The sequence below is a fragment of the Apodemus sylvaticus genome, chromosome 7, assembly GCF_947179515.1.
Source record: "Apodemus sylvaticus chromosome 7, mApoSyl1.1, whole genome shotgun sequence".
NCBI lineage: Eukaryota > Metazoa > Chordata > Mammalia > Rodentia > Muridae > Apodemus > Apodemus sylvaticus.
In genome coordinates, this window is record NC_067478.1 from 14,600,736 (window position 1) to 14,627,916 (window position 27,181).

At 47.9% G+C, this 27,181-nt stretch overlaps 2 protein-coding genes and 1 long non-coding RNA gene across 12 annotated transcripts in view; 2 read left to right on the forward strand and 1 right to left on the reverse strand.

Moving 5' to 3' along the window:
• Ccdc51 (coiled-coil domain containing 51) lies at positions 1-17,180 on the reverse strand. Of its 4 annotated transcripts, none has more exons than XM_052187202.1 (4): positions 16,737-17,180; positions 2,806-3,125; positions 1,461-1,625; positions 1-978 (listed from the first exon to the last, which is right to left on the reverse strand). In XM_052187202.1, the coding sequence occupies exons 1-4, from the start codon at positions 16,783-16,785 to the stop codon at positions 223-225; spliced, it is 1,290 nt and encodes a 429-aa protein (XP_052043162.1). In that variant the 5' UTR covers positions 16,786-17,180; the 3' UTR covers positions 1-222. The 4 variants fall into 4 exon arrangements, with proteins under 4 accessions (XP_052043162.1, XP_052043161.1, XP_052043165.1 ...); XM_052187201.1 differs by lacking the exon at positions 16,737-17,180 and adding an exon at positions 16,437-16,727; XM_052187205.1 differs by lacking the exon at positions 16,737-17,180 and adding an exon at positions 9,432-9,530.
• On the forward strand, positions 9,563-14,256 carry LOC127688510 (uncharacterized). Its single transcript, XR_007978713.1, has 4 exons — positions 9,563-9,675; positions 9,775-9,830; positions 9,911-9,998; positions 13,812-14,256. It is a non-coding gene; the product is annotated as an uncharacterized LOC127688510 (long non-coding RNA).
• Atrip (ATR interacting protein) overlaps positions 17,144-27,181 on the forward strand; it is a 14,374-nt gene continuing 4,336 nt past the window's right edge. For 6 of the 7 annotated variants that reach the window (XR_007978711.1, XR_007978712.1, XM_052187189.1 and 3 more), the window contains exons 1-8: positions 17,144-17,479; positions 18,886-19,016; positions 19,718-19,888; positions 22,198-22,316; positions 23,661-23,818; positions 24,478-24,579; positions 25,383-25,509; positions 25,674-26,342. Coding sequence is in view for 5 of the 7 variants with exons in the window: in XM_052187189.1 (XP_052043149.1) it covers positions 17,230-17,479; positions 18,886-19,016; positions 19,718-19,888; positions 22,198-22,316; positions 23,661-23,818; positions 24,478-24,579; positions 25,383-25,509; positions 25,674-26,342 (1,727 nt within the window). In the remaining 2 variants the exon portion in view is untranslated. Of the gene's footprint in view, positions 17,480-17,516; positions 17,878-18,885; positions 19,017-19,717; positions 19,889-22,197; positions 22,317-23,660; positions 23,819-24,477; positions 24,580-25,382; positions 25,510-25,673; positions 26,343-27,181 lie in introns of those variants that run through there. The other variant, XM_052187193.1, reaches the window with a different exon arrangement.

Here is a 27,181-nt window from a genome sequence, read left to right on the forward strand (position 1 = left end):
TCTTTTAAATAATACAACTTCTTAGATATTTTAATTGGGCATTTGCACAAAGTTTCGATAATTAATGTAAATAGGTATTACCTACAAAATAAAATATACCTGTTGGTGAGCCCATCAGATGATATTCAGAGTCAGGCTGAGGTTGTGTGTACCTCAAGACTCATTATATCACCAACAAAAGCTCCATTCGCCCTCCAGCCCCTCTGAAGAGGGACCCCAGGGCTAACTGGTCTTGAACAGCATGTAGAGCACAGGCAATGCAGCCATAAATGTCACACAGGTGACCAGTGTGCTAGAGATAGTATTCCTGTTAGCCTGGGCTTCTAGCCTCTGCTCCATCTCTGACAGGGCCAAGATCACACTCCCATGTTCCAGCAAGGAGCTGGGCAGGGCCCCATCCACTGGCCCCACCACGCCTGGATGTGCCGGAGCCTTTGCAAGCTGAACCGCCCCAGCCATTTGGCTGCAAGTCTTTTCCAGGCCATCAAGCTGCTCTCGTAAACCCTCTAGGCAGGAACAGACCTGCTGGGAAAGACTGAGCTGTTCTTTCAAGGTGGCTGAAAGGCCATCTGTGTCTTTTCCTCCGGTAGAAGAAGGACCTGTTGGTGACCCGGAGCCCTGGCCCTGCCCAACGTGCACCAGGCCCTTCAGATCCATCATAAGGTCCTGGATGTCTTTCTGTTGGAGGGAATAGCTAGAAGCCTGTTCACGGATGGCCTCCTGGAGACTCACAGGCCCTTTCTGTGCCTCCAGGAGTAAGGCCTTCAGCTCCTGTAGCCGGACTCGGTTAACATAGGTGGAACCAGCCACACCTATCAGCGCTCCTAGAACTGACCCAATGAGGGACCAGTTCTTGGTCCTCTCAGCCCTCGTACGTTCTTTCTCGTGACTCTCCCTCACGGCTGCAGAGAACAGAGAGAACTTCTCTCGCTCGGAGTCTTCTGCACGCAGATATGCTATCCGGAGCCTTTTCTCTTCCTGTGGGAACAAAGTGGTATCAGACAGTGGCAAGGAGCCTTGGGACTACAGTCACGGGGGCAGGGGCCACTCCCCTGCCACCGGCTCTACAAACACCTGCTGCATGAATGAAGGCGGAAGAATATGCCTGTCAGTGCAGGAGCAGAGCAGTGCAGGTGTGAGAGGTAGCCACATGATCTTCCCTCTGGGCAGTCATGCAGAGCACGTCAATAGGAAACTAAGTGTCTAGTATTCCGTGAGCCAATACCCGTCCTCTCCTCCATAGTGTGGGTGTCAGACAGGGCTTTGCTGCTCTCTTCAGCCCCGTACGCAGGAAAGAGCAGGCAGTCAGGCTCTGGAAGCCTGGACCTAAGACCTCCATAGAATCTTCAGGTTTACCTCCTCCAAGACAGAGTCAACAGTCGAGGTTACCCCTCCATGCCCTGCCACGCTAGGGGCCTATGCAGGTGGGGGGAGGGTAGGCTGCTTCCTGAGGGGCCCACCTGTAGCATCCTGTGCTCCAGAGTAGCCAGTTCCAGGTACTGGTTGTCCTCCCTGGAGACACGGTCCAGGCGGTCCCTCACCTCCTTCAGCTTACTCTGCTGAGCTTCCAGACCCTGCCGAGCCTCTCGGACGAGACCACGCGCCACCATGAACACTTTCTCCGCCTGCGGAGAGAACGTCAGAGCGGTCAGTGTCTTCTGACCGACCCCACTCAGTCAGTTCCACAGCTAACACGAGGCAGCAGCTGAGCAGGGGTCACTGGTGGGTCACCGTGGAAGGCAGAAACTTGAACGCTAATCCCAGCTCACTCTGGCATGCTCGACGTGTGGCCACGCCCACATGAAGCACTGGATTTATTCATTCAAGCAGAAATAACATGCTCCTGAGAAACTCGCAGAGCAAACAGTGACACAATCTTCATCCACTACATCCAGTCAACTCCTGTCTGATGGGAAACAACACGAGGAGCCCAGTGTATTACTGAGGCCCACAATTCTAGCATCAAGTCATTGCTTCGGCCTCTAGCTTACAGCCCTGGAAATTTCAACTCAGCCAAACTCACAGATACAAATATTCTCCAAGGAGAAGAGACAACCTTGTGCCCCAAGCCCCAGCCAAGGCCTGCCTGCTCTTCTCCTGCCTTGCTGCGCTGTTCCGTAACTGAGTGCAGACAGGCGGCACAGTGCATTCCTGCAGCCACCAAAGACTTGAAAACCACGATCCACCTCCCAGGATGATGTTTCGCAGTGCCCTTTGCCTTAGCACCTCAAGGCAAAACCGTCCACAAAAGACAATCTTGCTGCCTAGCACACAGGGGAGTCATTAGCCATTTTCAGCACCTGAGTATTTTCACAGAGAGCAGAGGGTATAATTACAGGGACCTTCGCTCCAGAACAGATCCAGATCTCCAGGTGAGACAGAGGCAAATAGTTCTACCAATGGTGTTTGAAGGGCAAGTCTGAGCTGGGTGTGGTGACCCATGCCTGTAATCTCAGCACTGAGGCAAGATGATCACAAGTTCAGAGCCAGACTAGAAGATATTCTAAACTTCAGGCAAGTCTGGACTTTAGGACAAAACACTCTCAGGAGAAAAAAAGAAAAAGGCTAGTTATGGTGGCACACACCAATAACCCCAGCACTTAGGAGGTAGACAGGAGTTTGGCTACACAGAGATTCCAAGGCCAGCCTGGAGTGCGGAAGACCCTATCTCAGACAAAAAACACAAACGTGTCCACAGTTTCCCAGCTGCCTTCACACATGTAGCTGGGAAGTATTTTGTTAGGAGCCCAAGCCGTATCTCCCCAAATCTGAAGGCAAAGCCAGCCACCCTGGCTCCCGCCTCACCTCCGTCACATTTCCCTGGGCCTCTCGAACTTCATTGAGTCCCACGAACTCTTCATATCTGTCCCACCAAGCCTTGGCAGTAGAGGCTGCTTGATGCTGAACGCTGTGGCTCAGTGTCCTTCCCAATTCTAGGAGGCGGTGAAACAGCCCTAGAGCTGCAGTTTCCGGTCGCTTCTCTCTAGGCTGGCTGGGACCTGGACTGCACAGAGTCCTTGTCGTGAGGAGGTCCGTTCCAAGGAAGGTTCTCCGCACCAGTATATGGGGCACACCCACCACGTGTTGCATTGCGAACACAGGGCTGCACCCCATCATCGCAGGAGCTGTGAGGAGGATACCAGACAGATTAGCTCCTGACTGAGAAAGGCTAACACAGGTCAGGTCTCAAAGCCTAAGCTAAACAGACTAATTTCTGTCCCTGTAGCAAGAGGAAGGCCAGGGCTTCCCATGGTTTTGGGAACAGGGGAACACTTGTGGGAAAGCCCATCAGGGTGTCATGCCTTCTCTTTCCTCCTATGATGCTGTACGCCAGCTGCCCTAACGGCATACACAGCATCTCCTAGGTCTCTCTGACAGGACCTAGAGGAAAATCTTGGTGTTTCCTTTTTCTGCTAATGCCAGAGAAAATCCTCAAACCTGAGTTGCCCACGAGGACAAAAAGAGTCACAGAGGCCCCATGGGCTGGTGGGACAGGCTTGTAATGTCCACCTCTTGGGAGGCTTGTGCAGGAGCACTGAACAAGAATAGCAGTATATATATATATATACTGGAAAGTTGCAGTCTACTCAGGACTATAGAGTGAGACCTTGTCTTAAACAACGACAAAATAGCTATGACAACAAGAAGTAAAAACGTTTATAAGAGCCTGGGAGCATAGCTCAGTGTCAGAGCACTTGCCTATGGTCATAGGTTCAAACCCCACTACTGCAAACACACACACACACACACACAACTCCATGGAAATGAGGGAACTAAGGCTGAGTGAGGGAAAGCTAACTTCCAGAGTCACTCCTGTAAGATCCTAACCCAGGCTCCCTGAGGCTGCCAGTAGCTCTCCTCTGAAAGGACCACTCTAGGGGAGGAAGACACCTGTCCTCCACACTGCAGACGGCTTTTCTGAGGTTCAGGTCACACCACCCTCTGCTCTCTGCCCGACTTTTCAGACCTCCAAGTCCCTGTCTCACATTTCCCTCCTCCGCCCCAGCCTCTGCCCCCTTTCAGCTCTGCTAAACAACACCAGCTTCCTCTGACCTGCACAGGACAAGAAGTACCCAGAGTTGGGCACTGCCCGGCCCAAGAACAGAAGGGGCTCAGAATCCTGAGGAAGGGCCAAGTTACCCAGAATCCCAGAAAACCCTGGCAACTTTCTCTGGTCAAGCCAGTGAGCGGCATTCTGTCCAAGACACTGATCAGGGCGACACCTGGCGGCCAAGAAGAGAAAGCAGCGGGAGCGGGGAAAGAGAGAAGGAAGGGCCTGGGGAACATACAAAAGGGCTTCCTCAAACCATTGTTGGGATTTCTTTCCTTAGTTTCAAGGCATGAAACTTCCCACAGGTGGTAACCAGGAGATGGCAGGATAATTCTGAGTTTCTTTATATACAGATTAACTGGCTCACATGAGAAGGATATGATGTAGACGCAGGTGTGAGGGGCTCCCGCATGCGCAGGTTTACTCCAGGCATCCCAGGCTCCCCCTCATCACTGGAACACTCTTGCTCTTTTGGAAAACAAAGCTGGATAGACAAGGACACGCCCTCTGGTCAAAGTGGGCTCCAGCTGAGGGCTGGGGGGGGGGGCGAGGGGGGAGGATCTTGATGACCCTGGTTCCAAGCTGGTGCTCCACCCGAATTCAAGTCCCATTCGTAAAGCTGAGGCCCATATATAAGACAGCACACACCATTCACACCCAAGCCCCCGTACCAGGGCCCACAGAACACGAGTTTCTACAGTCCCTCGACAGCTCTGCAAGTATACCTTTCATCAAGGCCAAGCACGATGCCCACTCTCCTTCCAGCGACACCTGGCGGAAATGAGCTGGCCATTTTCCACTGCCTCGCACCTCCCTCCTGAGAGACAGATGTTAGGGATGGAACCTAACACACTCCAGACAGGCTCTGTACCCCACAACCCCAGCTGCAGACAGCTCTGTACCCCACGACCCCAGCTGCAGACAGCTCTGTACCCCACGGCCCCAGCTGCAGACAGGCTCTGTACCCCACGGCCACAGCTGCAGACAGGCTCTGTACCCCACGGCCCCAGCTGCTTCCCCTCTCTTTTGATCCTATTCCGGAAGCCCCAGAATTCCTGTGACTCAGCCGACCCTGACCTCTCCAGGACACTGTCTCTTCCAGGAGTCACTGCTTCCTCTCAACTTCCTCCAGCCTTCTCAGCCCAGTTCCTGGCTTGTCCTCTACCGTCTGCTCTCGATTCCCCGGAACATCACCTACACCTGGCAGAGATGAGACCTACAGCTTGTTTCCCACAGAGCAGCCCGAGGGCAGGTTAATGCAGGAGTTAGAGCACAGGCTAGAGTTCCTGGCATAGAGATCCAGCAGAAACCAGAAAGATCAGGTGCTCCCGGCGCTCCCCCCCCCCCTTTTCCCATAGCCATACTCTGTTCCAACGCCCTGATACTCTAAGCATGTCCTGTACGATTCTGTGCCCTGCCACCTCCAAGTACACCGGTCTTCCTCCACAAATCTGTGGCCTCTCTTCGTCTGCTCACATGGCCCTTCCGATAAGGCCTTCCTTGCCACCCCCTTCCTTGCCACCTTTCCCACCTTCTGCATCAGATACAACTGCCTAGCAAGAACAGGCACTTGCACTTGGAGATAGCAGACGTCACAGAGAAGTGTCGGGAATTCCCAACTTGTCTCCCTCATCTGCTCCCTCCTTTTGGCCTCTGCACCACCACCATCACCCCCAGAAACCCTGCCACGCCACACCACACCATGCCACGCCCTGGCTTGTCTCTCAATGTGAATGGCCTCCGTACACAGAAGGACGCTGGCAGAGGGAGAACCCTGGAGCTCTTGAAGTCACCTAACGCCTGCACGGCGCTCAATGCAGCTGGGAGGTAACGCGGATGGACCGAGAGGGAAAGGCTAGATGGACAGACAGAAGCCGTGTGAAGCGGGAGCCTCTGTCCGGGATCTTGTTTTCTAACATTGGTTCTCTCTGTCAGCAGACAGCTGCCTCCTACCCTGCTTTTCCACACGGGATGGCAGTCGTTCTTCCTGGCACACTTTCTCAGCTGCCAGTATCCCCCAGCCCCAGCCCTTTATTGTCATACTAGGGAGGGGGGTCACGCCCATGAGATTGTACTCCACATCTCTAGTTCTCACTTTGTCTCTTGATTTTTTAAAAGAAAAAAAATTGTTTGCTTGTTTTCTTTCTTTCTTTTTTTTTAATTGGATAGTTTCTTTATCTACATTTCAAATGTTTTCCCCCTTCCAGGTCTCCCCTTGGAAACCTCCCTATTATTTTTTGTTTTTCTTTTTTTGTTGTTGTTGAGACAGTTTCTCTCTTTTTTTTTTAAAGATTTATTTATTATTATATGCAAGTACACTGTAGCTGTCTTCAGACACTCCAGAAGAGGACATCAGATCTCATCACGGATGGTTCTGAGCCACCATGTGGCTGCTGGGATTTGAACTCAGGACCTTTAGAAGAGCAGTCGATGCTCTTACCCGCTGAGCCATCTCACCATCCCTGTTTTTTGTTTTTCAAGACAGGGTTTCTTTCTCCATGTAACCCTAGCTGGCTATCGTGAAACTTACTTTGTAGACCAGGTTAGCTTTGGACTCAGAGCTCTGACTGCCTCTGCACCCCAAATGCTGGGATTAAAGACTTATGCCACCATGCCCAGCTTTCTTTATCTTAAAGATTTAAAAATAAATAAATAAAAGCAAGCTTCTTAGGAAGAGCAGCACGCACTCTCAGACACCGCTCAGTACTTGATGAGACTCCTCATCCAGCCACCTTTGCAGCCTGAGATGCAGTGCTCATTCTCCTCTCCCATGTGGTCTTCTGGACTGAAAAGGCTAGAGGGGGCTGAGACGGCTTCGAGGTGGAGAGAGCATCGGCTCTTGGGGGGTAACCAAGTATGGTCCCCAGTGTGCAGCCTGGCGCCTGTAGCACCTATAACTCCAGTTACAGCGCATTACCGCCCCCTTCTGGCCTCCATGGGCATCTGCATTTATGTTTGCGTTCCTCCACAGACACACAAAGGCACATGTAATTGAAATAAAATATAAGGACTGGCTGTAGGGGTGCATGCCTTTAATCCCTGCACACAGGAAGCAGAGGGAGGTGGATCTCTGTGAGTTCAAGGCCAGCCTGGTCTACATCCTAAGTTCAGTTCAGCCAAAGCTACATAGTAAGACCCTGTCTCAAAAACTCATCAATTAATCAATAAAACAAAATAGAAAATATTTTAAAATAATTTACTTTATAGTTGGGTATGGTGGCACATGCCTTTAACCCAAGTACTCAGAAGGCAGAAGCAGGTAGATCTCTGTGAGTTCTGGGCTAACCAGGCCTATACAGTAGGCCACCATCTCAAAACAAACAAAAAACAAACAAACAAACAAACAAACAAACTCAAAAACCTGGTTTTGGGGGCTGGAGAGATGACCCAGTGGTTAAGGGCAATTACTGCTTTCAGAGGTCCAGGGTTTAGTTCCCAGGAAATACATCACAACCCCAGCTCTAGAGGATCCAGCTCCCTCTTCTGGCTCCCACATGCATATGGTACACGGACGGACAAGCAGGCACACAGACATGCATAAAAGTTAAAAATATATTAACAAAACAAACAAACCCCACGGGGCTCGGGACGTAGGTAAGTGGGGCAATATCGGGGAGCCCTGGGCTTGATCCCCAGCATCAGGGAAGACAGTGAAAGGACTCAGCCTACTCAACATGGTGCTCAATCCTTCAATCCCCACACTTGGTAGGCTGGGCAGGAAGACTTCCATAAGTCCCAGGCTAGCCCAATCTCCAGAGTGAGTGAGTCTATTTCAGACCCAGAAAGAGTGGCAGGAAATGCTTCTATAATTGGTTGTAGTAATCTTTGTATAATCTTTGATGTATTAGAATCACTGAATTGTACAAATTAAATAGCTAAGTTATATAGTAAGCTTTGTATCAGTAAACCTGTTATTAAAAAAATAATAACGGGGCCGGAGAGATGGTTCAGAGGCTGAGAGGGCATAGGAATTAGTTTGGCTCCTATCACTTATTCACACTAGGCAACTCAGAACTGCCTGTAACTCCAGATCTGGGGTACCTGATGGCTCTGGCCTCTGGGTCTCTCTCTGTCTCTCTGTCTCTGTCTCTGTCTCTCTCTCTCAACACACATACATTCACAAACTCTCATAATTAGTTTTTTCCAAAAAAATTGGGCATATAGTTCAATTATACAGCACTTGCCTAGACCCTGGGTTCAATCCCTAATGCACACATTCATTCATGCAAACACACACACACACACACACACACACACACACCTCGGTCACTTCTTCAGCCAAAGCTTCTCTTCTGGATTTTATATTATCTAATTCTTCAAGCTGTATGACTGCTGGAAACCTAATAGTAATCTGTCTTTCCCGCCACTGTGGGTAATGGTAAACCAGGTACAAATGCTAGGCTGACAACCTCACATCATCCTAATCCCTCTTTTTTCGATATCTCAAATCCAACCTATTAGCAAAATCCCGCTGACTTTCTAAACCTAGGAGTCCTCCCTCTCTATCTCTGTCAGGGATACAAAGTGGTCTCGATGTCCACCATGACTGGACTACCTCATCTCCTGATAGGTCACCTTGCTTCTCTGTTCCAGCTCTGAGGTCAACTAACAACAGAGCAGCCAGGGATCTTTCAAACACAGAACTCCATGTCAACCCCTGCAACAGAACAGTACCGCAGTTCCTTCAAGGCAAAAGTCCTCTCCACAGCTTACGGGGATCTGACTCTCACTCCTCTGGCTGCACTGGTTTCTCACCCTTTCCAATCATATGAAGGGCTGGGACACACGAGGCCACCTTCCACCCAGGGCCTTGGCACTGCCTAGCTGTTCCGTTTACAGTTGGCTCCCTGGCCTTCCTCGAGTCCTGCTCAAACGGCCCTGGAGAGGTCTTTTCTAACCACCCTAGCAAAAATCGACATCCCACCGAAGGAACATTCCTTAGCCACTTTCTCTGCTTATTTTCTTCTCCCCACACTGGATGCATATTTTACTTATTTGCTTTGCCGTAGGTTTGTCTTGCTACAATGTCAGCTTTCCTCAATTCTCAGTCCAGAGTACATACTCGAAAAGACGAACTAGGAGGAAGAATTTGCAAACAGTTGCACTCATTATTTCATACAGTCCGAACTTTCCCCCGCGGCTTCTGAAGCTGAGGACAGGGTGATAGTGGCCACCTCCCACCTCTGCCGTCCCATCCTATCTCGTGCCAGCCACCGGTGCTTTCCTCTGTTCCGGAAATGAACTTTGCATGTACCCTCCCCTCCACCTGCAATGCTTTCTTTACGAGGCCGGATTACAAGCTTTATAGCCAGACACCCTCCCCTACCCCCGCGGTTTCCGATCGACCCCACCCCGGCAGAAGGAGCCTTCCGCCCCGTACCTGAAGAGCCTAAGCCTATTAGGCTCCAGCAGTAAGCCCCGCGTCTGCCACTCAATTGACCCTTGACGGGTCAGCACCCGCCCCTGGAGGGTGCATCCTTTAAAATACGTAAAGGCAACTTCCTGCCTAGCAGCCAATCAGGGGCCACGCATAGTTGAGGCTTAGGCGCAGGCTGTAAGCCCGGTTTCCGGCTTAGGATCAGGGTCTGGTGAAGGGGCTGGAGGCGCCATGTCGGGCCGGGAAGGTAAGGCTATTTGGGGATGGGGTGGAGACAGATGGATGGGGAACAACGGGAGGGCGATGGATGGCGGGGATGGGCCGAGCATGCTCGTGTCGCCCACAGGTGGCAAGAAGAAGCCCCTGAAACAGCCCAAGAAGCAGGCCAAGGAGATGGACGAGGTGAGGACGGGAGCGGAGGCCGGGCGGGCGCTGAGGGAGTGGGCGACTGAGCTGGAGTGAACCTGCTCTGCTCTCCGCAGGAAGATAAGGCTTTCAAGCAGAAACAGAAGGAGGAACAGAAGAAACTCGAGGAGCTAAAAGCCAAGGCCGCGGGGAAAGGCCCCCTGGGTAAGTGAAGATCGAGCGAGTTTAGACATCCGTGGGCAGGACAGCCCTGGGGGGGGGGGGCGTTGGTGAACTGCGGGGTCTGGTGTGCACTCTGGTCAAGACCCTGCCTTGGCTTTGCGCAATTCGTAGTGGAAACGTGGAGTGGAAACGTGGCCAGAAGTGAAATCTGCCTCTCCAGACAGTCTTGGGCTTCCAGTTCATGGAGAAGCTACAGAAATGGAAACACCAACATGTAGGCCGGACAAATACATATAGCCAAGTTTCTGTGTATCGTCCAGTTTCTGGTTCCAAACTAGTAACACAGTAGTCCTTTATAGGTTGTTAACCTTAGAACACAGGACTTTACTTGCTGGTCGCATTATCTGTAAAGATACTGAGTCCAGAGTCACCTTTGGGTGCTATCTAGACCAAAGGATAAAAGTCCAGGCTCCTTAAGGTGTATTTTGCTCTGGTGCTGTTTTGTTTCGTGGCTGTGTCGGGGAGCAAACTCATTTGTGCAGAGCAAACACCCTGTCTTGAGCTGGATCCTGTGCTCCATGCTCCCTCTGTGCCTTGCTAAAATAACCCTGCCCACGGTTTTGCCTCTTAAGAGTGAATCACAGGTCCAGGAGCCTTAATATCAAATTAAGAAAAGTTTAAACTTTTGTATTTAAGTGTCTGGGTGTTTCTCATGCATGCATATCTGTGCACCGGGTGTGTGCAGTGCCCTGGGAGAGGGTCAGGTGTCCTGGGACTGTAGTTAAAGATGCCTGTGAGCTGGGAATTGAACCCAGCCCCCCTGGAAGAGTGAGCCATCCATCTCTCAAACCCCTTTCTTTGTTGTTGTTATTTAATTGCTAGACAAGTCCTCTACCGCTATTATAAAAACTTTCTGAGGCTGGCCTTGAACTTTAGATTCTCCTGCCTTCACCTAGATTGCTGAGATTAGAATCAGTGCTACTAGCCTGGCTTTGTGTGCATTGTAAAAGCACTGTTTTGCATTTTCTAATGAGCGATTGTTTCTACCTGTTACTGTTATCAGATCAATATTGGAACTGTCACTCCAAGACCTATATATTGCAGTGGGTTTGATTTGTTTATACACATAGCAATGAAATTTTAGCTGTTGAGATTGCTTTTTAAAATGAGGTCAGGTATCTGGCACCTTTAATCTGTGATTATGTATAAGGAGGTCAGACCTTGGTGAAATCCTGTACAGATGGAGCATTTATAATCTGCAAATCCAAAGTGTCCCAGATCTGAGCCGTAACACCAGAAGAAAACTCCTCCTATCTTGGATGATGGGTTACAGTCAAATGCAGAGGCACTGCAAGTGTTGTATTACGTTGCTTTAAAGCCATATGGGTGGGAGTGGGGTGTGACATAAATAAATGTTGGCTTCACAACTGGGTACCATCTCTGAAATATCATGAATATGCAAATGCCCCCCAAATCCTAAATACTCATAGTCCCAGGAACGTCTGATAAAGGAAATCTAACTAGCACTACTTCTCACTGAGCTCCATCCATTTTGGGGTTTCTTTGTTTTTAAACAAGATCTCCTAATAATTCCTCATTTTGTGACCTTGACCTCGATATGCTGGGATGCACCTCTGCCTAGATTATTAAGAATTGTTTTGCCAGGCGGTGGTGGCCCATGCTTTTAATCCCAGCACTTGGGAGGCAGAGGCAGGCGGATTTCTGAGTTCCAGGACAGCCAGGACCACACAGAGAAACCCTGTCTCGAAAAAAACCAAAAAAAAAAAAAAAAAAAATTGTTTTGTCATGGTTTTTTGTGCCCTCGTTCTTTTTTTGACAGGATCTCTTTGTAGTGTAGCTCTGGGTGCCCTGGAACTCACTCTGTAGTCCAGGCTGGCCGCAAACCCAGCGGTCCAGCTGCCTCTGTGTCCCGGGTGTTAGGATTAAATAGGATTAAACGCGTGCGCCTCCTCTCCTCTTTAAGTTGGGTGTGGACGACTGTACAACCATTCACTGTCTACTGAGTGCCAGATGTATCGGCATTTTTAAAATTGAATAAAATGAAGGCATAATAAACTAATCTCTAGGAATCTAAGACGGGTTATAATGTCGCAGTTTAGAATGTGCAGTTATGAGGGGACCGGGAGGTTGCTCAGTGGGTAAAAGCCCTGCCTCTGAGCCTGAGGACCCAAGTTGAATCCCTGGGATCTTCATGGAGGGACTGTCTTAATTCCTGAAAGTTGTCCTCTGGTTTCTGCCTATGCACTGTGGCACATGTGTGTGCACTGGTATTTACATACGTACAATAAGTTAGATGTAATTTGAAAAAAAGAAAAGGACTGGAGAGATGACGCAGCAGTAAAGAGCGCTGTGGATCCTGCAGAGGACCCAGGCGTGGTTCCCAGGACTAGTTATTTACAACCATCTATAATTCCAGCTTTAGAGAATTTGATACCCTTTTCTGACCTCGCAGGGACCAGGCATGCACATGGTTTACGAACATAAATGTATGTAAAACATGCATACAAATAAAATTAAAAATTGATTTTTAAAACTCTGCATTGAGGGACTAGAGAGATGGTTTATTCAGTAAAGTATTTGCCTGCTAAGCATGAAGATCTGAGTTGGGTACCCATAGCCCACATAAGAAAAGTCAGGCATAGTGGTGTCTAACTATGATCCCACCACTGTGGAGTCAAAGGCGGGCAGGTCCCAGTGGTTTTCTGACTAGTTAGTCTAGCCTAGGAAAGCTCCAGGTCAGCGAGATAACCCTGTCTCACAAAACATGGCTGACAGAGAACAGTGCGTGTGCTTCTGGCCCACACATGCACACACATCAAATAGAAAAGGGGAAAACAGTGTGCAACTAGAAGTTTAACTTCCTAGGTAGAGCTTCTCGTGGTGCTGCACACCGCTAATATTTTCATAGTTAATCACCACAACATGAAGAACTTCATTAAAGGGTCACAGCATTAGGAAGGTTGAGAACCACCTCTGTACATAGTCCTGTGTGCTGAAACTCACTATGTAGACCTAGCTGGTCTAAAACTCCGAGATCCTCCTGCCTCTGTCTCCTTAGTGCTGGGATTAATCACATGCACCACTACACCTGGCTAAAACCTTTCACACAATATATTCATCCATGTTTTCTCCTGCCCCAACTCCTTCCAGGCCTTCTGCACCTCCCTATCCACCAACTTCTGTGTTCTTTCTTTAAAAATAAAAAGGTGGGGGGAGGGAAAGGTAGTGGTGGTAGCTTTAATCCAGCATTGAAGAGACAAAGGCAGGCAGGTCTTGAGTTCAAGGTCAGCCAAGTCTATAGACTGAGTTCTAAGACATCCAGGGTTAACACAGAAATCCTGTCTCAAAACCAGACAAAAAAGCAAGAAAATCAAAACAACAGGAGAAAGAAAAAAACAAAACAAAAAGCCCACCAAAAAAAAGAGGTGAATTTGAAGCCCACCTGTGCTATTTATTTAATAAGACTCTGCCTTCAAGAAAATAGAACACTACAAAATAGGAAGTCAGACTACCAGCTGAGACTTGAGGCTTCTCACATACCAGCCTATAACCTTGAAGAACACCGAACATCAGGACTGTAAGATAGGTTGCTTGGCAGGAGAATTCCTAAGCTGATCTGAAGGACACACGGTATGGATGCAGAATAGGACACAGCTGCTGCCTTGCCCCTGCCTCAACCGCGCTCTGCCTTTCTAGAAGAGATGGTAGCGATAGAGGAGCCGGGCATGTTTGTGTCATGGAAACATCCAGTACAAGAGCCAGTGAATACTAGAACCCTGTGAGGCTTTGTAGCCATAACAATATTTTTCCCTAACTGGACCTTTATTTTTGCAGCCACAGGTGGAATTAAGAAATCTGGCAAAAAGTAAGCTGTTCCTCACATCTGAGGTGATGGTGACCCTCCTCTTCCATTCCTATTTAAACATCTGGATTCCCTGCCATAAATAACATCTTTGCCACTACAGCTAAAATGAAGTGTTATCCTGTAATCTGTCCAACATCTGGATCCCCTGTCATAACATCTTTGCCACCTAATAGCTAGAATGAAGTGCTATCCTGGAGCCTGTTGTTGTACATTGTAATAAACTTTTGTATAAAAAAACAAAACAATGAATAAAGTGAATGAATAATGCAGTAGCTTGTCTCTAGTATTCAGCAATTCCTACCTCAGCTGTGAATTGAAAGTGAACTGAGTCTGGAATCCCACCAGAGCCTACTGTTCCATCTTCATTGTACTCTGAATTCTGTACCACTTTGAATTAAACCAACGCATTTAAAAGCCTGTCGTTCATGTGTGCTTGTTTACCTACTGGGATACTTCTTTAGAGATTAGTAAAAGGAAATAGTTGTAAAAAAATAAATAAAAACCACTTGCCTTTCATATCTGGGTTGCCACGTTTATTGGTGTGTTTAAAGATAAACTGCCTCAACTGAGAGGAGACAAGGGATCCCTGAGCAAGCTGGACAGCTAGCCTGGCCAGACAGGTGAAGCCTGGGTTCGCTGGACACTGCCTGCCTCAATGAATAAAGTTCCCAAGCTTGGACTTCCCCATGTACTTGCATGTGTGCTCACACAGTGACCTTGGTAAACCGCAACTCATAACGCAGCCCTTGCTTCTCCTTGGCTTAGCATTTTTCAGTGCTTAAAAAAAAGCCAAAGTTTTTAACAATTAAGCTTGAAGGCTCTCAGCCTTCCTGATGTGTAACCCTTTGATACGGTTCCTTATGCTGTGGTGACCCCCAACCATGAAATTATTTTCATTGCTACTTTATAACTAATTTTGCTACTGTTATGAATCATAAGTATCTGATGTGCAACCCCCAAAGGGGTTTCGACCCACAGGACTGTAGCTCTCTGGGGACACCATTGTTTCCCTAACTCCATGGGAAGCAGGACTGGGTAACAAAAAACTAAAACGAGAGTGGGGGATGTAGGTCAGTGAGAGCCCTCTGCTTCAGACCCCAGTTATGGAAAAAGAAATGTATAGTTACTCTCCCTTGATAATATTCTTGCCAGATGTTACCTGCCACCAACCACCAAGTAAAGGGACTCCAGAACAGAAATCGGTCTTGTTTGGGAAGGAGGGGTTGAGACAGGCACCGTAGCACAGACTAACAGGCCTGCATTAGACTCTTGCCTCAGCCTCCCCAGTGCTGTGATTACAGGTTTGTGTCATCATGCCTAGCAATGTAACCCTAATTTAGAAGAAACAGGATGCTGGAAATCAAATCCAGAGCCTTGAATATTCTAAGCAAATACTTCAACACTGTCCAACAGCCCCACCTGTATTTACTGAAACACCTAATTGAGAGGCACAGGATTTCTGATTTGCCTTCTAGGCCATTGATACAAACTGGAAACAATAATAATTTTCCCTGGGGATGTTAAGGCCAGCCAGGCCTTGAATTTGTGATGCTCCTGCCTAAGGAGCGTGACTAGCTGGAGTTACGTGACTGCACCATCAAGCCCAGCTAGCATACCTGTAAACACAGCACTCAGCTGATACAGGAGAATCCAAAATTTAAAACACTAGGTTTGGGACTAGAGAAATGGTTCAGTAGTTAATAGCATTGTCTGCTCTTCTAGGGGTTCTGGGTTCAATTCCCAACACACACATGGTGGCTCACTGTAATTCCAGTTCCAAAGGAACTGATGCCCTCTTCTGGCCTCAGACATACATACAAGCACTCAGCCTCCTGCCCCCATACAGAAGGTATTTTTATTTGGTGGAATCTAATCCCTCCTGACAATGTTCTTTCTTCAGAACCAGAGATCTTAGCTATTAAGACCTGGGCAATCAGCCAGGCCTGGTAACCCACACTCACAATTCTAGCACTTAAGAGACTGAGACACCAGGATTGAAAGTTTGAGGCCATCTCAAAAAACAAAAACAGCTGGACATGGTGGTTCACGTCTATAATCCCAGCACTCAGAGGGGAGGAAGAACATTCTGGAGTTCCGGGCCAGCTTTGGTTATATGTCAAGACACCGTCAAAGGGGGCTGGGGGCGGGGTGGGGCGGGGCTGCTGGGAGGCTTAGGCATTCAATATTCTGTCGGGCAGCAATGGGAAACTACCAGCAGCTGAATCAAGAAACTAAGGCAATTCTAAGTGATCCAATGCCTTCTGACAGCTGTAGGCATCAGGCATGCGTATGACGAACATACATACATAGCAGGCCTACACTCACACATAAAAAATAATGGGGATGGGGTTGGCAGGCCTAAGGCATTCTAAGCCTGAGCGCTCTCCTTTTCACCTGATGCCTCAGCAAACACTGATAGGCTCGCTCACAAGCTAAGTCTGACACTGAACAAACGGAGTAGAAAAGTCTTGATCTGTTGCTCTCCAATGCTAATCCCCCATAGCTGGTAACTATTCTGCCCACCACTTCTTCTCATAAAAACCCGTCATACACCTAAGCCCAACTCAAATCTTTGCTCCCCCGTGAAGTTATACCTCCTCTCTCTGCCGCAGTAACTTCCACCTGGCATCCTTGTCGAAGTTGAATTTTTCTCAGAAACATCATGCGTCGTACTCCTAACCCATTTTTCTTGCTATTTCCCCCTCAATCTGTTGGGCAATTCAAGGACCACTCCCAGCGAGCCTTCCTCAACCTCTTGAGCTTCATTCGTCTCTATGCAACCAGTGCTCTGGACATAAAGACTCTCCCAGAATTAAGTGGAAGTTAACAGTTGGAGCAGTTCCGAATAGGCACGCCGTTCTCGAATCCTTCCCAGACTTCTCAAATATACATACTTGAAACATTTGTTATCCTGGGAGATCCCTGCTTCCAGAAGAACAGCATTCCTTCTCCTCCCCAAATCTGCTCTTCCCGGCCTCCTCCCTAAAAGAGTCTCAGGACACGTGAAAAGTGGGTCAGCCGCGAGGAGTGAGGTCTAAGAGAGCTGAGCCCTGAACGCTGCCTGCCTTGCTTCTCTAAGGCTCTGAATTCTGCACAGTGCCGAGGGAACAGCCACGGGTGTGGTCGGGTTCATCGATCTCGCAACCCGGGTAATCTGGACAGCACGGCAGTGTCCCGGCACTACCGGGAACCTACGGGAACTGAGCCCAGACAGGCAGGAACCTGTCCCGGGTAACGGCGCGCTCTGTATACGTCACCCATCTGTGCCCGGTAGCTGGCAGCTGATTGGCCCGCAGGCTGGGAGACGCTGGCGCTGAGGGGAACGGCGGCGCGCGGGCGGTTGGGCCGGCTCAGGCTTTCTGTGGATGCTGCGGGCTCAAGGTAGTCATGGCCGGGACTCCCGCACGGAACAGCCACCGGAAGCAGAGTGGCGGCCTGGAGCCTTTCCCCGGTCTGTCTCGGTCCATTGAGAACCCTCCGAGCAAACGGGCCCGGAGCTTCTCCGAGACCACAGCCCCGGACCCCGAAGATCCATTCGGCGAGCACGCGGAATTTACTGCGGACGATCTAGAGGAACTCGACATCCTCGCGTCACAGGCCCTGAGCCAGTGTCCGGTCGCGCCTCGGAACCTGTCCAGTGAGTGCCTGGGGGGCCTTTCCCCCGGCGGGTGGTGCAGACCTCAGCCTGGTAGCGTTGGTACTGGCGGCTTGCACCGACGTTGCCCTCTCCCTTTTAAAAACAAAATAGCAGCGGATCTAAGCGTGGATCTGTTTCAAATGCTCTTTGAATTGGTGGTGAGACATCCCGAAAGCCAAAGGGCCTCACAAATCCAGATCTGAAATACAGACAGCAGCTACACTATTAATTTATTTTCCTTGAAACATGACTACGATCACCTCAGGACCGTCAGAACCCTCGTCAGAGGATTTAAATGTTATGCCCCATTGTAACCCTTGGGCAGAAGATTATAAAAAGCGTCTGACAGAGGCGAGAGATGTAAGAGATTCTTACACAAACATGCTAGTTGGCCAAAGGTTAGTAAGAATTGCAAACAATCAGTGGGCAAGAAATGCCAAAGCCGCAGTCCTTCTTAGAGCTCACACTCTTGGGGAATAAATTAAGCATCAGGAGGGTTTGATAGGCACCTTGCAAATGTACTTAGCACTGAAAGCATCTGGAAACTAGGATTATCCCTGGAATATCTGCGGATATTCCTCCATCTCTCTAGCAATATTGCCTGGAAAACCAGGCATTGGAAAGTACTCATTGCCGACCAGCTGTATTACGCGGCAGTGGTTAGGCACTACTTCCCAAGAAATGTCACAAGGCAATGGCTGCCTCCTTCCTTGGCCCCACATCACTCATCATTTCTTATTCTAACCCTGGAGCCCCTCCCCCCTGGAATGTATCCTTTTTGTTCACCATAGGCCTTTAAAATCTAGTAAATTCTATGCCTAGCATGTTGTAGTAAATAGTACTTGTGATGCCGGGCGGTGGTGGCGCACACCTGTAATCCCAACACTCTGGGAGGCAGAAGCAGGCAGATTTCTGAGTTCGAGGCCAGCCTGGTCTACAGAGTGAGTTCCAGGACAGCCAGGACTATACAGAGAAACCCTGTCTCGAAAAAAACAAATCCAAAAAACCAAAAAAAAAAATTGTACTTGTGATAGAGTCACAACCAGTGTAATCTCCTTTCACCTGTGAGCTGAGACTCTAGGAAGTGGGTGAGGTGTAAAGGGAGAGTATTCAGATGTGCTGTGCCACACAAGGATTCTTTATGCCTTTATATCATGCTCTGAGTTAGAGCTGATAAATAATTCTTTCTCAACTTGGCTTTCAAAAGTGACTCCTTTTGCATTTTATGACAAAGGTAGGTACATCCTGAGCCCAGAAATATACATGGGATTTTTTTCCCAGAGAGGTTCTCAATCTGTAACTAGGCTAGCCTTGAATTTGAGATCCCTGTGCCTTAGCTTCCTGAGTGCTGACATTACAGTTCTGGACCACCGTGCTCAACCTAATGGGAACCATTTTTTATACAGGTGCTCATAAAGTCCGACGATTAGATGGGTTACCAAATAGTCCTGTAAGGAAAAACAGAGAAAATACTCCAGTTAAAGATAATTTTGAATTAGAAATACTTCAGATACAATACAAAGAACTTAAAGAAAAGGTATGTAACATTTGAGTTTCTTATTTTTGCCTGTTTGGTTCTAATGCTGAGAATTGAACCCAGGACTTTACCTTCACACATGCTATATACACAGACCCTCCACTGTTAAGCTGTACTTCCAGCCATGACTTACTGTAGCTAATTCATTCATTCAGGTATTAAAAAGCATGTGTAAAATATATAAATTATAAAACCTCATCTAGATTCATTCCCCTGAAATGAAAGAAGGCTGGGGAAAGTATGCCTGAAGTTTTATTTACTCTTTGTATATACATGAGGCTGTGCAAGTTGATGTGCACTGCATGCGTGCAGGTGCCTGTGAAGGTCAGGGTGTTGGGTCCTCTGGAATCATCACAACTGGTGTGAGCCACCTGGTATGGGTACTGGGAACGGAATCTGGGTCCTCTGTAAGAGCAGTGAGTGCGTTTAGCTGCTAAGCCTTCTCTCCAGCCTCCACAGCCTATGTCTTTATCTAGGGGGCATGTCAGCATCGTGGTGGCTATTCGGTAGTCTTGCAGGCTCTCATATGCCTCTCACCTGGCCATCTGCAGGTACCTAAGAAAAACAGAAATAGAACATGGAATTTTAGTCTGTGGAGAGCATGATCCGTAGTGTTAAAGCTGAAGGAATCTGTACGTAAGTGATAAATGTAGTCAGACATTGTTCTTGCCGAATATCTATTGATTGGGCATAATTTACAGCTGAAAGCAATGGAAGAAGAAATCCTAATTAAAAATGGAGAAATTAAAATTTTGCGTGACTCGCTGCATCAGACAGAATCCGTTCTAGAAGAACAGAAAAGATCACATTTCCTTCTTGAGCAAGAAAAGACTCAAGCACTCAGTGAAAAGGAAAAGGAGTTCTCCAAAAAGGTGAGCCACAGCATCTATGTGCATGCTGCAGACAGCAGTGCTGCTGTTCACTGAGTTACATTAGAAGCATAGCCAAGGCTGGGCATGCTGGCCCTGCCTTTAATCTTAGTAGCCACAGGCAGATAAATCTCTCTGAGCTCTAGGCCAGCCTAGACTACACAGTGACTTTCAGGCCAGTCAAGTGAGACACTGTCTCTAAAAAAATAAACAAAATAGAAACAATAAACAATGTTGCCTGGAAACACTGAGGAATCATTTAAGTGCCCTTAGTGAATGGCATGTATCTTTCTTCCAGGGCCTCCACTGGTTGTAGAAAAAGATTAAGGTAAACCTCTGCTTCCCTGTGGCTGTTCTTGGCAGGACAAGTCACTATCTTAGAATGTCTAGGATAGGCTTGAATTAGGGCTCCTTGGTAGGTGAGAAATTCAGTTGGCTCGGCAGGCTTAGGCAGAAGGAAATATATTAGCTGCCACCTCTGAGTCTTGGAAGATAGGAGCATAGGAGGGCTTCAGATTACATAAACCAGAAATCTCAAATTCTGTGTTATGAGACCTGTTGCTCTATCCACAGAGATTCTGACTGGGTATACTCATACATTTCAAAGCTCCAGAGCACAGTTAAGACTTGGGCTTCCTCAGCTGGGCATCAGTCAGGAGGCTGGGACAACAGGGTTGCCAAAGGTCCAAGGCTAGCCTGGGCTATATAGTGAGATCCTTTCTCAAAAAGCCAAACGAAAGATTCTGTCATCTCAAATTTAAAATTTTGAAAGAAGCAGCCTATTTCCAGACCAGTGCTGAAACCACAGAGACGATAAGAATCATTTAAGTCACAGAGGTAGGAAAGGGAGATCACATTCAAAGGAGAATGGTAGGTACCTAACCTGCACCTTCCTTTAGAACATGTCCATGCTTCAGGCAGGGATCTGTGCCCCACCCCCTCCCCAGTACAGGGGCAGTGACATGGACATGACCTTAGTGTCTGCCTCCGTTACCTCTTCCAGCAAGTTTTATATGCACATATCCTTGTACCCACCAGAGAGGAAAGGTTGTTGGGAAGACCAGACCAAACAGTATGGTAATATAGCCCAGGCTGGCCTTAAAGTCACTTTGTAGCCGAGGATGCTCTTAAAGTTCTGAATCTCCTGCTTCTGCCTCCTGAGTGCTGGCATTGCAGGTGTAATTGCTGCCACGCCCTGTTTGTTCAGTGCTGGGGAACCGTCCAAGGCAGCCCCTGCCTGAGAGCTCCAGCCCCCTCTTCCTCCCTCTGCTCTCCTGTTGTAACACTTACTCCATCTCCTAACTCAAGCAAGATTTTCTCCCTCTTGTGACCGTCTCTCTAGTCTCCTGACACAAGCATACCAGTCTCAGCAATTACACACAGATTTTGGTAAAGTTTCCAGATAATCTGCTCAGACATCCAAGAAGACCTACAATTCTGTGGCACTGAGTAATTAGCAGATGAGATTAGCAGCCAATCCTGTGAAAGCCAGAGAGGACTGAGAGTTTGACAGCAGTTTGGGGAGCAGAGTATGGGGGGGAGGAGCATGGGGGGGGGTGCACCAAGCATGTTCCTGCAGAGGTAAGGTGCCTCCCCTCCCGCCAGCTCTGCTCGGTACTGTGCAGCGGCACCTTTTCTTTTTTTTTTTCTTTTTTTTTTTTTTTGGATTTTGGTTTTTTCAAGACAGGGTTTCTCTGTGTAGTCCTAGCTGTCCTGGAACTCACTCTGTAGACCAGGCTGGCCTTGAACTCAGAAATCCACCTGCCTCTGCCTCCCAGAGTGCTGGGATTACAGGCGTGCGCCACCACTGCCCGGCAGCGTCACCTTTTCTAATCCTCAGGCCCGGCCAAGTGTGCTAAGTGTCTGTTAGAGTCAGTGAAGCTAAGCAAGTAATGGGCTGGTTTTTGAACCTTCATGAACTGCTTCCACAGTAGAGTCTGATACATCTTTCTAGAGTATTTTTCAAGGGAAAAATGGCTAATATTTGAGGACATTTATATCACAGCAGTCTTTGATAATGTATTTTTCTTTTTTTTCTTTTCTTTATTAGCTTGAAGTTTGGAAACTAAGGGATTTATTTATTTATTTATTTATTTATTTATTTATTTATTTATTTATTTATTTATTGAGACGGGCTCTTGCTCTGTAGCCCTGGCAGCCTCAGAACTCAATATATGGAATCCCAGAGATTCCCCACACCTGCCTTTTCTTCCTGAGTGTTAAAGGTGTGCACCACCATGTACATATTTGTGTGTATGTGTATTCTACCACACTGTATTATAGAGCTCCCGCAAGCATCTTTGACTTTTCAGCTCCAGTCACTGCAGTCTGAACTCCAGTTTAAAGATGCAGAAATGAATGAATTACGGACAAGGCTTCAGAGCAACGAACGAACCAATAAACCGGCTGCTTCCTCCGTTCCCCATGTCAGGTAAGGAGGATGCTGAACCCAGAGTTTAGTTTGGTATTATTTTATAAAAAGCCTGACAGCTTTCTGGATTGTCAGGAATGAAAGGCGTTGTTTTGAGGCCCTCTTTCCTGAAGGATGCAAAGGTGGCTCTGATGAGGCGCCGTGGTCTGAGTCAAACAGAAATGTCTTCACTCTGCGCGTGCTTTCTCTGGGGCATTGGCAACAGTCCCTTGAGACTAAAAAAAAGCTGGAAAGATAATCTTCTTTTTGGTTTTAAGGAAAGGTTTATTTTGGCTCATGGTGCAGGGGATGCAGTCCATCCAGGAAGGCATGGCAGCGGGGACTCAGCTGAGTGGATCGGGAAACGGAGAGGCAAAAGCTGGTGCTCAGCTAGCTCCCTCATGTCCCCTTTTTAGCCTGTCCTGGACCCCAGGCTATGGTGTGGTGGTACCCACATTCAGGGTAGGCCTTCTTCAAAATTTGAAAACAGACAAGCCTTCATTTTTATATAAGTTGTTTAATTAACATCACCCCCCCCCCCGTTCCCCCCCCCCCCAAGCATTTGTATTTCAGTCCTGGCTACTGAAACATGTTTGCTGTCTGGGGCCTTTGTCTGCAGCCCCCCTCCCCTTTGCTGCCAGATGCTCAGCATGTTAATGATCTGTGTCCTGCCTCTGCCTCCCATGCAGTCCCTCATGTGTGTGCCAGCCTTGACATTTGAACTCCTTCTGGTATGGAGCACTCTCCTGCCTTTGCTCACGCTGGGCAGAGTGTGAAGCTGAACGCTCCTTGCTTTGCCTGCTTCAGGTGTGATAGGAGAGGGAGAGCTGAGGGAGCGCACCCTCACCGCTTTACCTCGGCAGCAGGAAGAAGGCCTGGGTGCTGTGTGGTCAGTGCCACAGAGCTTACTCAGTCCCCAGTACACTCTAGAGACCTTCTTCGAGGGGATGGTTCTTTTTTAAGTTATATACATTTGTGTTCGTTTGTGCGTGCAAGTACCTACAGAGCCCAGAAGAGGGCGCTGGCTTCCCTAGAGCTGGAGTTGCCAGACAAGGGTACTGGGAACAGAAGGTAGGTCTTCTGCAGGCGCAATGTCCACTCTCGATGCTGAGCCACCTCCAGCCTGTGAGAGACTCTGTTAGAAGCTTTTGCATCCAGGCACTGATTACTAAAAACTGGTGTTCAACATTGAAAACTTTTTTTTTGGATGCCAAGAGATGAAAATAAATACTACCTTCAACACAGACTGACACACCGATAAAACCTCTAGTCAAAATATCTAGATATGAAAAGTTTATGTTAGAAATTTAATAACCAGGTATTTAACAGAATCCTAACTATGCCCTGATAGTTAACTCTTTCCAGTCCTAGGAAAGGTTCTTCTGTGGTTCTCAAGTCAGAAGCGTGTTCTCCACATGTTGGAAAAACAACTTTCCCTACAAAGGAATCTTTTAGTGCTGACACGCCTCTCTTCCACCCCTGTCAGACTGAGGCAGGACACACATTTCTGGTGGGCCAAGAAGGTAAGTCAAATATTAGTAATTGGTTGCTGTATAATGGACTGCCTCAACTACTGCCTAACAATAGTATTTCCTTTCTTTTTCTCAGTTTCTGGGCATGAGCAGTTTGACCCATAGAGACACATTGAGGCTGAGAGTCCTTCAAGGGGCCTCTGAGCCTCTCCTGTACCACTTTCTTTGTTGTTAGACACCGCCTCTCTTCCCGCCACTGCCACTGCTCTCTTGAGAAACTGCAGGCACAGTTTTGGTGGCCCCAACTAATGGAGCACTTCACAGTAGGTTACAAACAGGCAGGGCAGTCGATGTAAGTCTCGGCCACACTACTCACCAGCTTATGTGAACTGGGCAAGCACGCTACCTCAGTGTTTCCGTTTCTTTGTATGTGAAATAGCCAACGTGACCCCTAATAACAGGGTTGCTCTGTGAAACAAAGGACTGTGACTTAAAAAGAAAGATGGGTAAAGTTGGTGATTACTATTTTCACCATATTGCTCCATTTTAAGTGAAGCAAACCGATTAATTTTCTTTTTAGGGATCTGGAGAGAGTTTGGCTCTGCTTTTGACTAGGTTTAAAAGAGATTATCCAGTCTTAAATATTATGTAGGAGTTTCTGGAACACCTGTTCTTTTATGTTCAGCTTTAGATTCACATTTTTTTTCTAGTTTCAGATAATAAAGCCCACAGTCTGGGAGGCAACCTCATGAAGCAGGATGTACAGCAGAAAATTCTTGCTGACAGTTGGATGCAGAGAAAAAGCACTCAAGGTACAGAAGACCTGCTTTCCGTAGGCGCCTTCGGGGCTCCCGTTTCCTCTGTGACGACAGAATTGCCTAGGAGGATTGTCCAAGAACCCTGTCCTGGTGTCCTCTGGGGTGTTTGTGCACATAGGAGTCTGTGACTTAAGGAGAAAAAGTGTGGTCTGGTGAGATGGCTTAATGGGTAAAGGTGTCTGCCACCAAGCCTGACAACCCGAGTTCAGTCCTTAGGACTCACATGATCGAGGAGAGAACCAAGCCCCAAAAGTTGTCTTCCTATCTCCACATGTGCACTGGGGCACACATCCCCTGTACCCCTAAGATAAATCAGTAAAGAAAGTTAATTTTAGTTAGGTGTGGCGTGTGATGCCTTTAATCCCAATGTTCTGGAGCCAGAGGTGGGGGATATCTATGAGAGAAATAAATACAGATAGATAGATTTATGATTGATTGATTGATAGATAGGTAGATAGATTGGTCAGTTGGTTGATAGATAAAAGGATTTTGTTTTTGTTTTTAAAGCTAAGAACAGGTATGTTCCAGAGCCTTCTACCCCCAGAAGCATCATAACAGAGTTTAGTAGCTTAGACATGGTGAATCTAAAGGTTCCTTACTTCTTCCAAGGCCATAGAAAAGGTCTTCAGTACTCAGGCTTGTAGTCCTAACATCTTAGAGGCTAGGGCAGGAAGATCCTGAATTGAAGCCAGAGGAGGCACATAGTGAGACCCTGTCTTACAAAATCAGACGGAGGGAGGGGGGGGGGAAGAACTTGCCCATATCAGAACATTCTAGAGTCACCTTGTCTTTCGCAGGTTCTATTTTGATAAATTTGCTCCTGAAGCAACCTTTGGTGCCAGGGTCATCTCTAGGTCTTTGTCACCTTCTGAGCAGTTGTTCTGAGGTTCCTACAGGCTCCCTCTTACAGCCACCAGGGCTCAGGTAAGATGACGTTCCCACAAAACTTTTTTGGGAGTTTTCACAAAGCATGCACTTCCTGGTTCTGGCCGACGTAGATTTGGGGCATGTTTGTTTGGGGAGGCTAAAGACTTTGGTGGGCAGGTGAGCTGGGGTCCTTGACCTAATCTGTTTCCTTTGGTTTCCAGTACTTTGCCTGGGACTTCAGGCCTCAGGACCATCAGTTCTTCTGATGGGCCATTTTCCCCCTCTGCCCTGAGAGAAGCACAGAACTTGGCATTCACTGGATTAAATCTGGTTGCCAGGACCGAGAGCTTACACGGTGAAGACGGAACATGCAGAAGAGTCTTTCCGCTCTGCCAGCTTCCTGGAGCTGTGCATCTCCTTCCTCTTGTACAGTTTTTCATCGGCTTACACTGCCAGGCTCTGCAAGAGTTAGCCCCAGCTAAGAAGAGTGGTGCGCCTGGAGACTCGCCGACACACACCTCCTGCGTGAACTCTGGGGTAGAGGCTAGCCCAGAGGATTTCATTTATAGCTTGGAAAGTTTTTCTGTGGCTTCACTTAGCGTCCTTCAGCATCTGGTGTGCCACAGTGAGGCGGTTGTCTGCCTGTTACTGTCAGACGTGGGCACAGAAGCTGCTGCCAAGGAAGGAGACTTAATGCAGACTTGTGCGGATACAGTCCCAGCCTCCAGGGTGCATGCTTGTGACCAAACCCAGCATCCACTGTTGAAGATGCTTCTCCAGCTGATGGCTTTCTCTACAACATCAGGTCATTTTCAAGCCAGTATCCTGGGCCAGTGCCTCAAAGTTTTGGTGAAATTAGCTGAAAACGCTTCCTCTGATTTCTTGCCCAGGTATAAAGAAGACTCACAGGAGGCACGATTCCATGGGTCTGCTTGACCTCTTGAGGTCTAACCTGTGGCTTTTGCACTTTGTTCATACCTTGACTTAATCCTACTACTTAGCTATGGCTTGCGTCAGGGAGTTCTGAAGTAATGGGAAGGGGCCCAGGTAAGCAAAGGCACACTTTGGAAGAGTGGCCCAAGGCCCTGGAGCCCAAGATGCGGGTCAGGTAAAGAACATGGCACAGCGCATTTCAGTGAGGTGGAGTTGTGTAAGGGAGTAGAGCGTCAGGAGTGTCTGTAGCCATGAGCTGACCGGTGGGAAGTCTGTCAACTTTGTGTCTGCTTTTGTGTTAACAGACTTTGCTATACTGGAACTCACTCAGTAGACAAGGCTGGCCTAGAACTCACAGAGACTCACTTGCCTCTGCCTCCCAAGTGCTGGGATTAAAAGCATGTACCACCACCACACCCAGCTGTGTTCACATCTATTATGAGTCACAGGTCACTTGCTGCTTAACAGTTTTTTGGAAGTGATAGTATAATGAATCTAGCTTACAAACAAAACAAAACACTGTTATAAATTACTAATTTGGGGTGCTAGAGAGATGGCTCAGCAATTAAGAGCTCTTGTTTTTCTTACAGAAGACCCAAGTTTGATTCCCAGTAACTATGTGGTAGCTCACAACCATGTTACCCCAGTTCTAGGGAATCCAGCAGGCATGCATGTGCTGCACATACATGCATGTAGACAGAACATTCATACATAAAGTAAATACATAATATAATCTTTTAAAAAGTTATAAGCTCCTAGCTTGGAAAAACATGTTAAGAACATCATGAAAAAGATA

What these genes read in the sequence shown, in the direction of transcription:
- Ccdc51 (XM_052187201.1), bottom strand. Translation starts at nt 16,506, where the DNA reads ATGATGTTTCTGAGAAAAATTCAACTTCGACAAGGATGCCAGGTGGAA. An exon ending in TACTGCGGCAGAGAGAGGAG is followed by an intron (nt 3,126 to 16,436) that starts GTATAACTTCAC and finishes TCCTCCTCACAG; the next exon opens with CTCCTGCGATGATGGGGTGC. An exon ending in TGGAGCACAGGATGCTACAG is followed by an intron (nt 979 to 1,460) that starts GTGGGCCCCTCA and finishes TTGTTCCCACAG; the next exon opens with GAAGAGAAAAGGCTCCGGAT.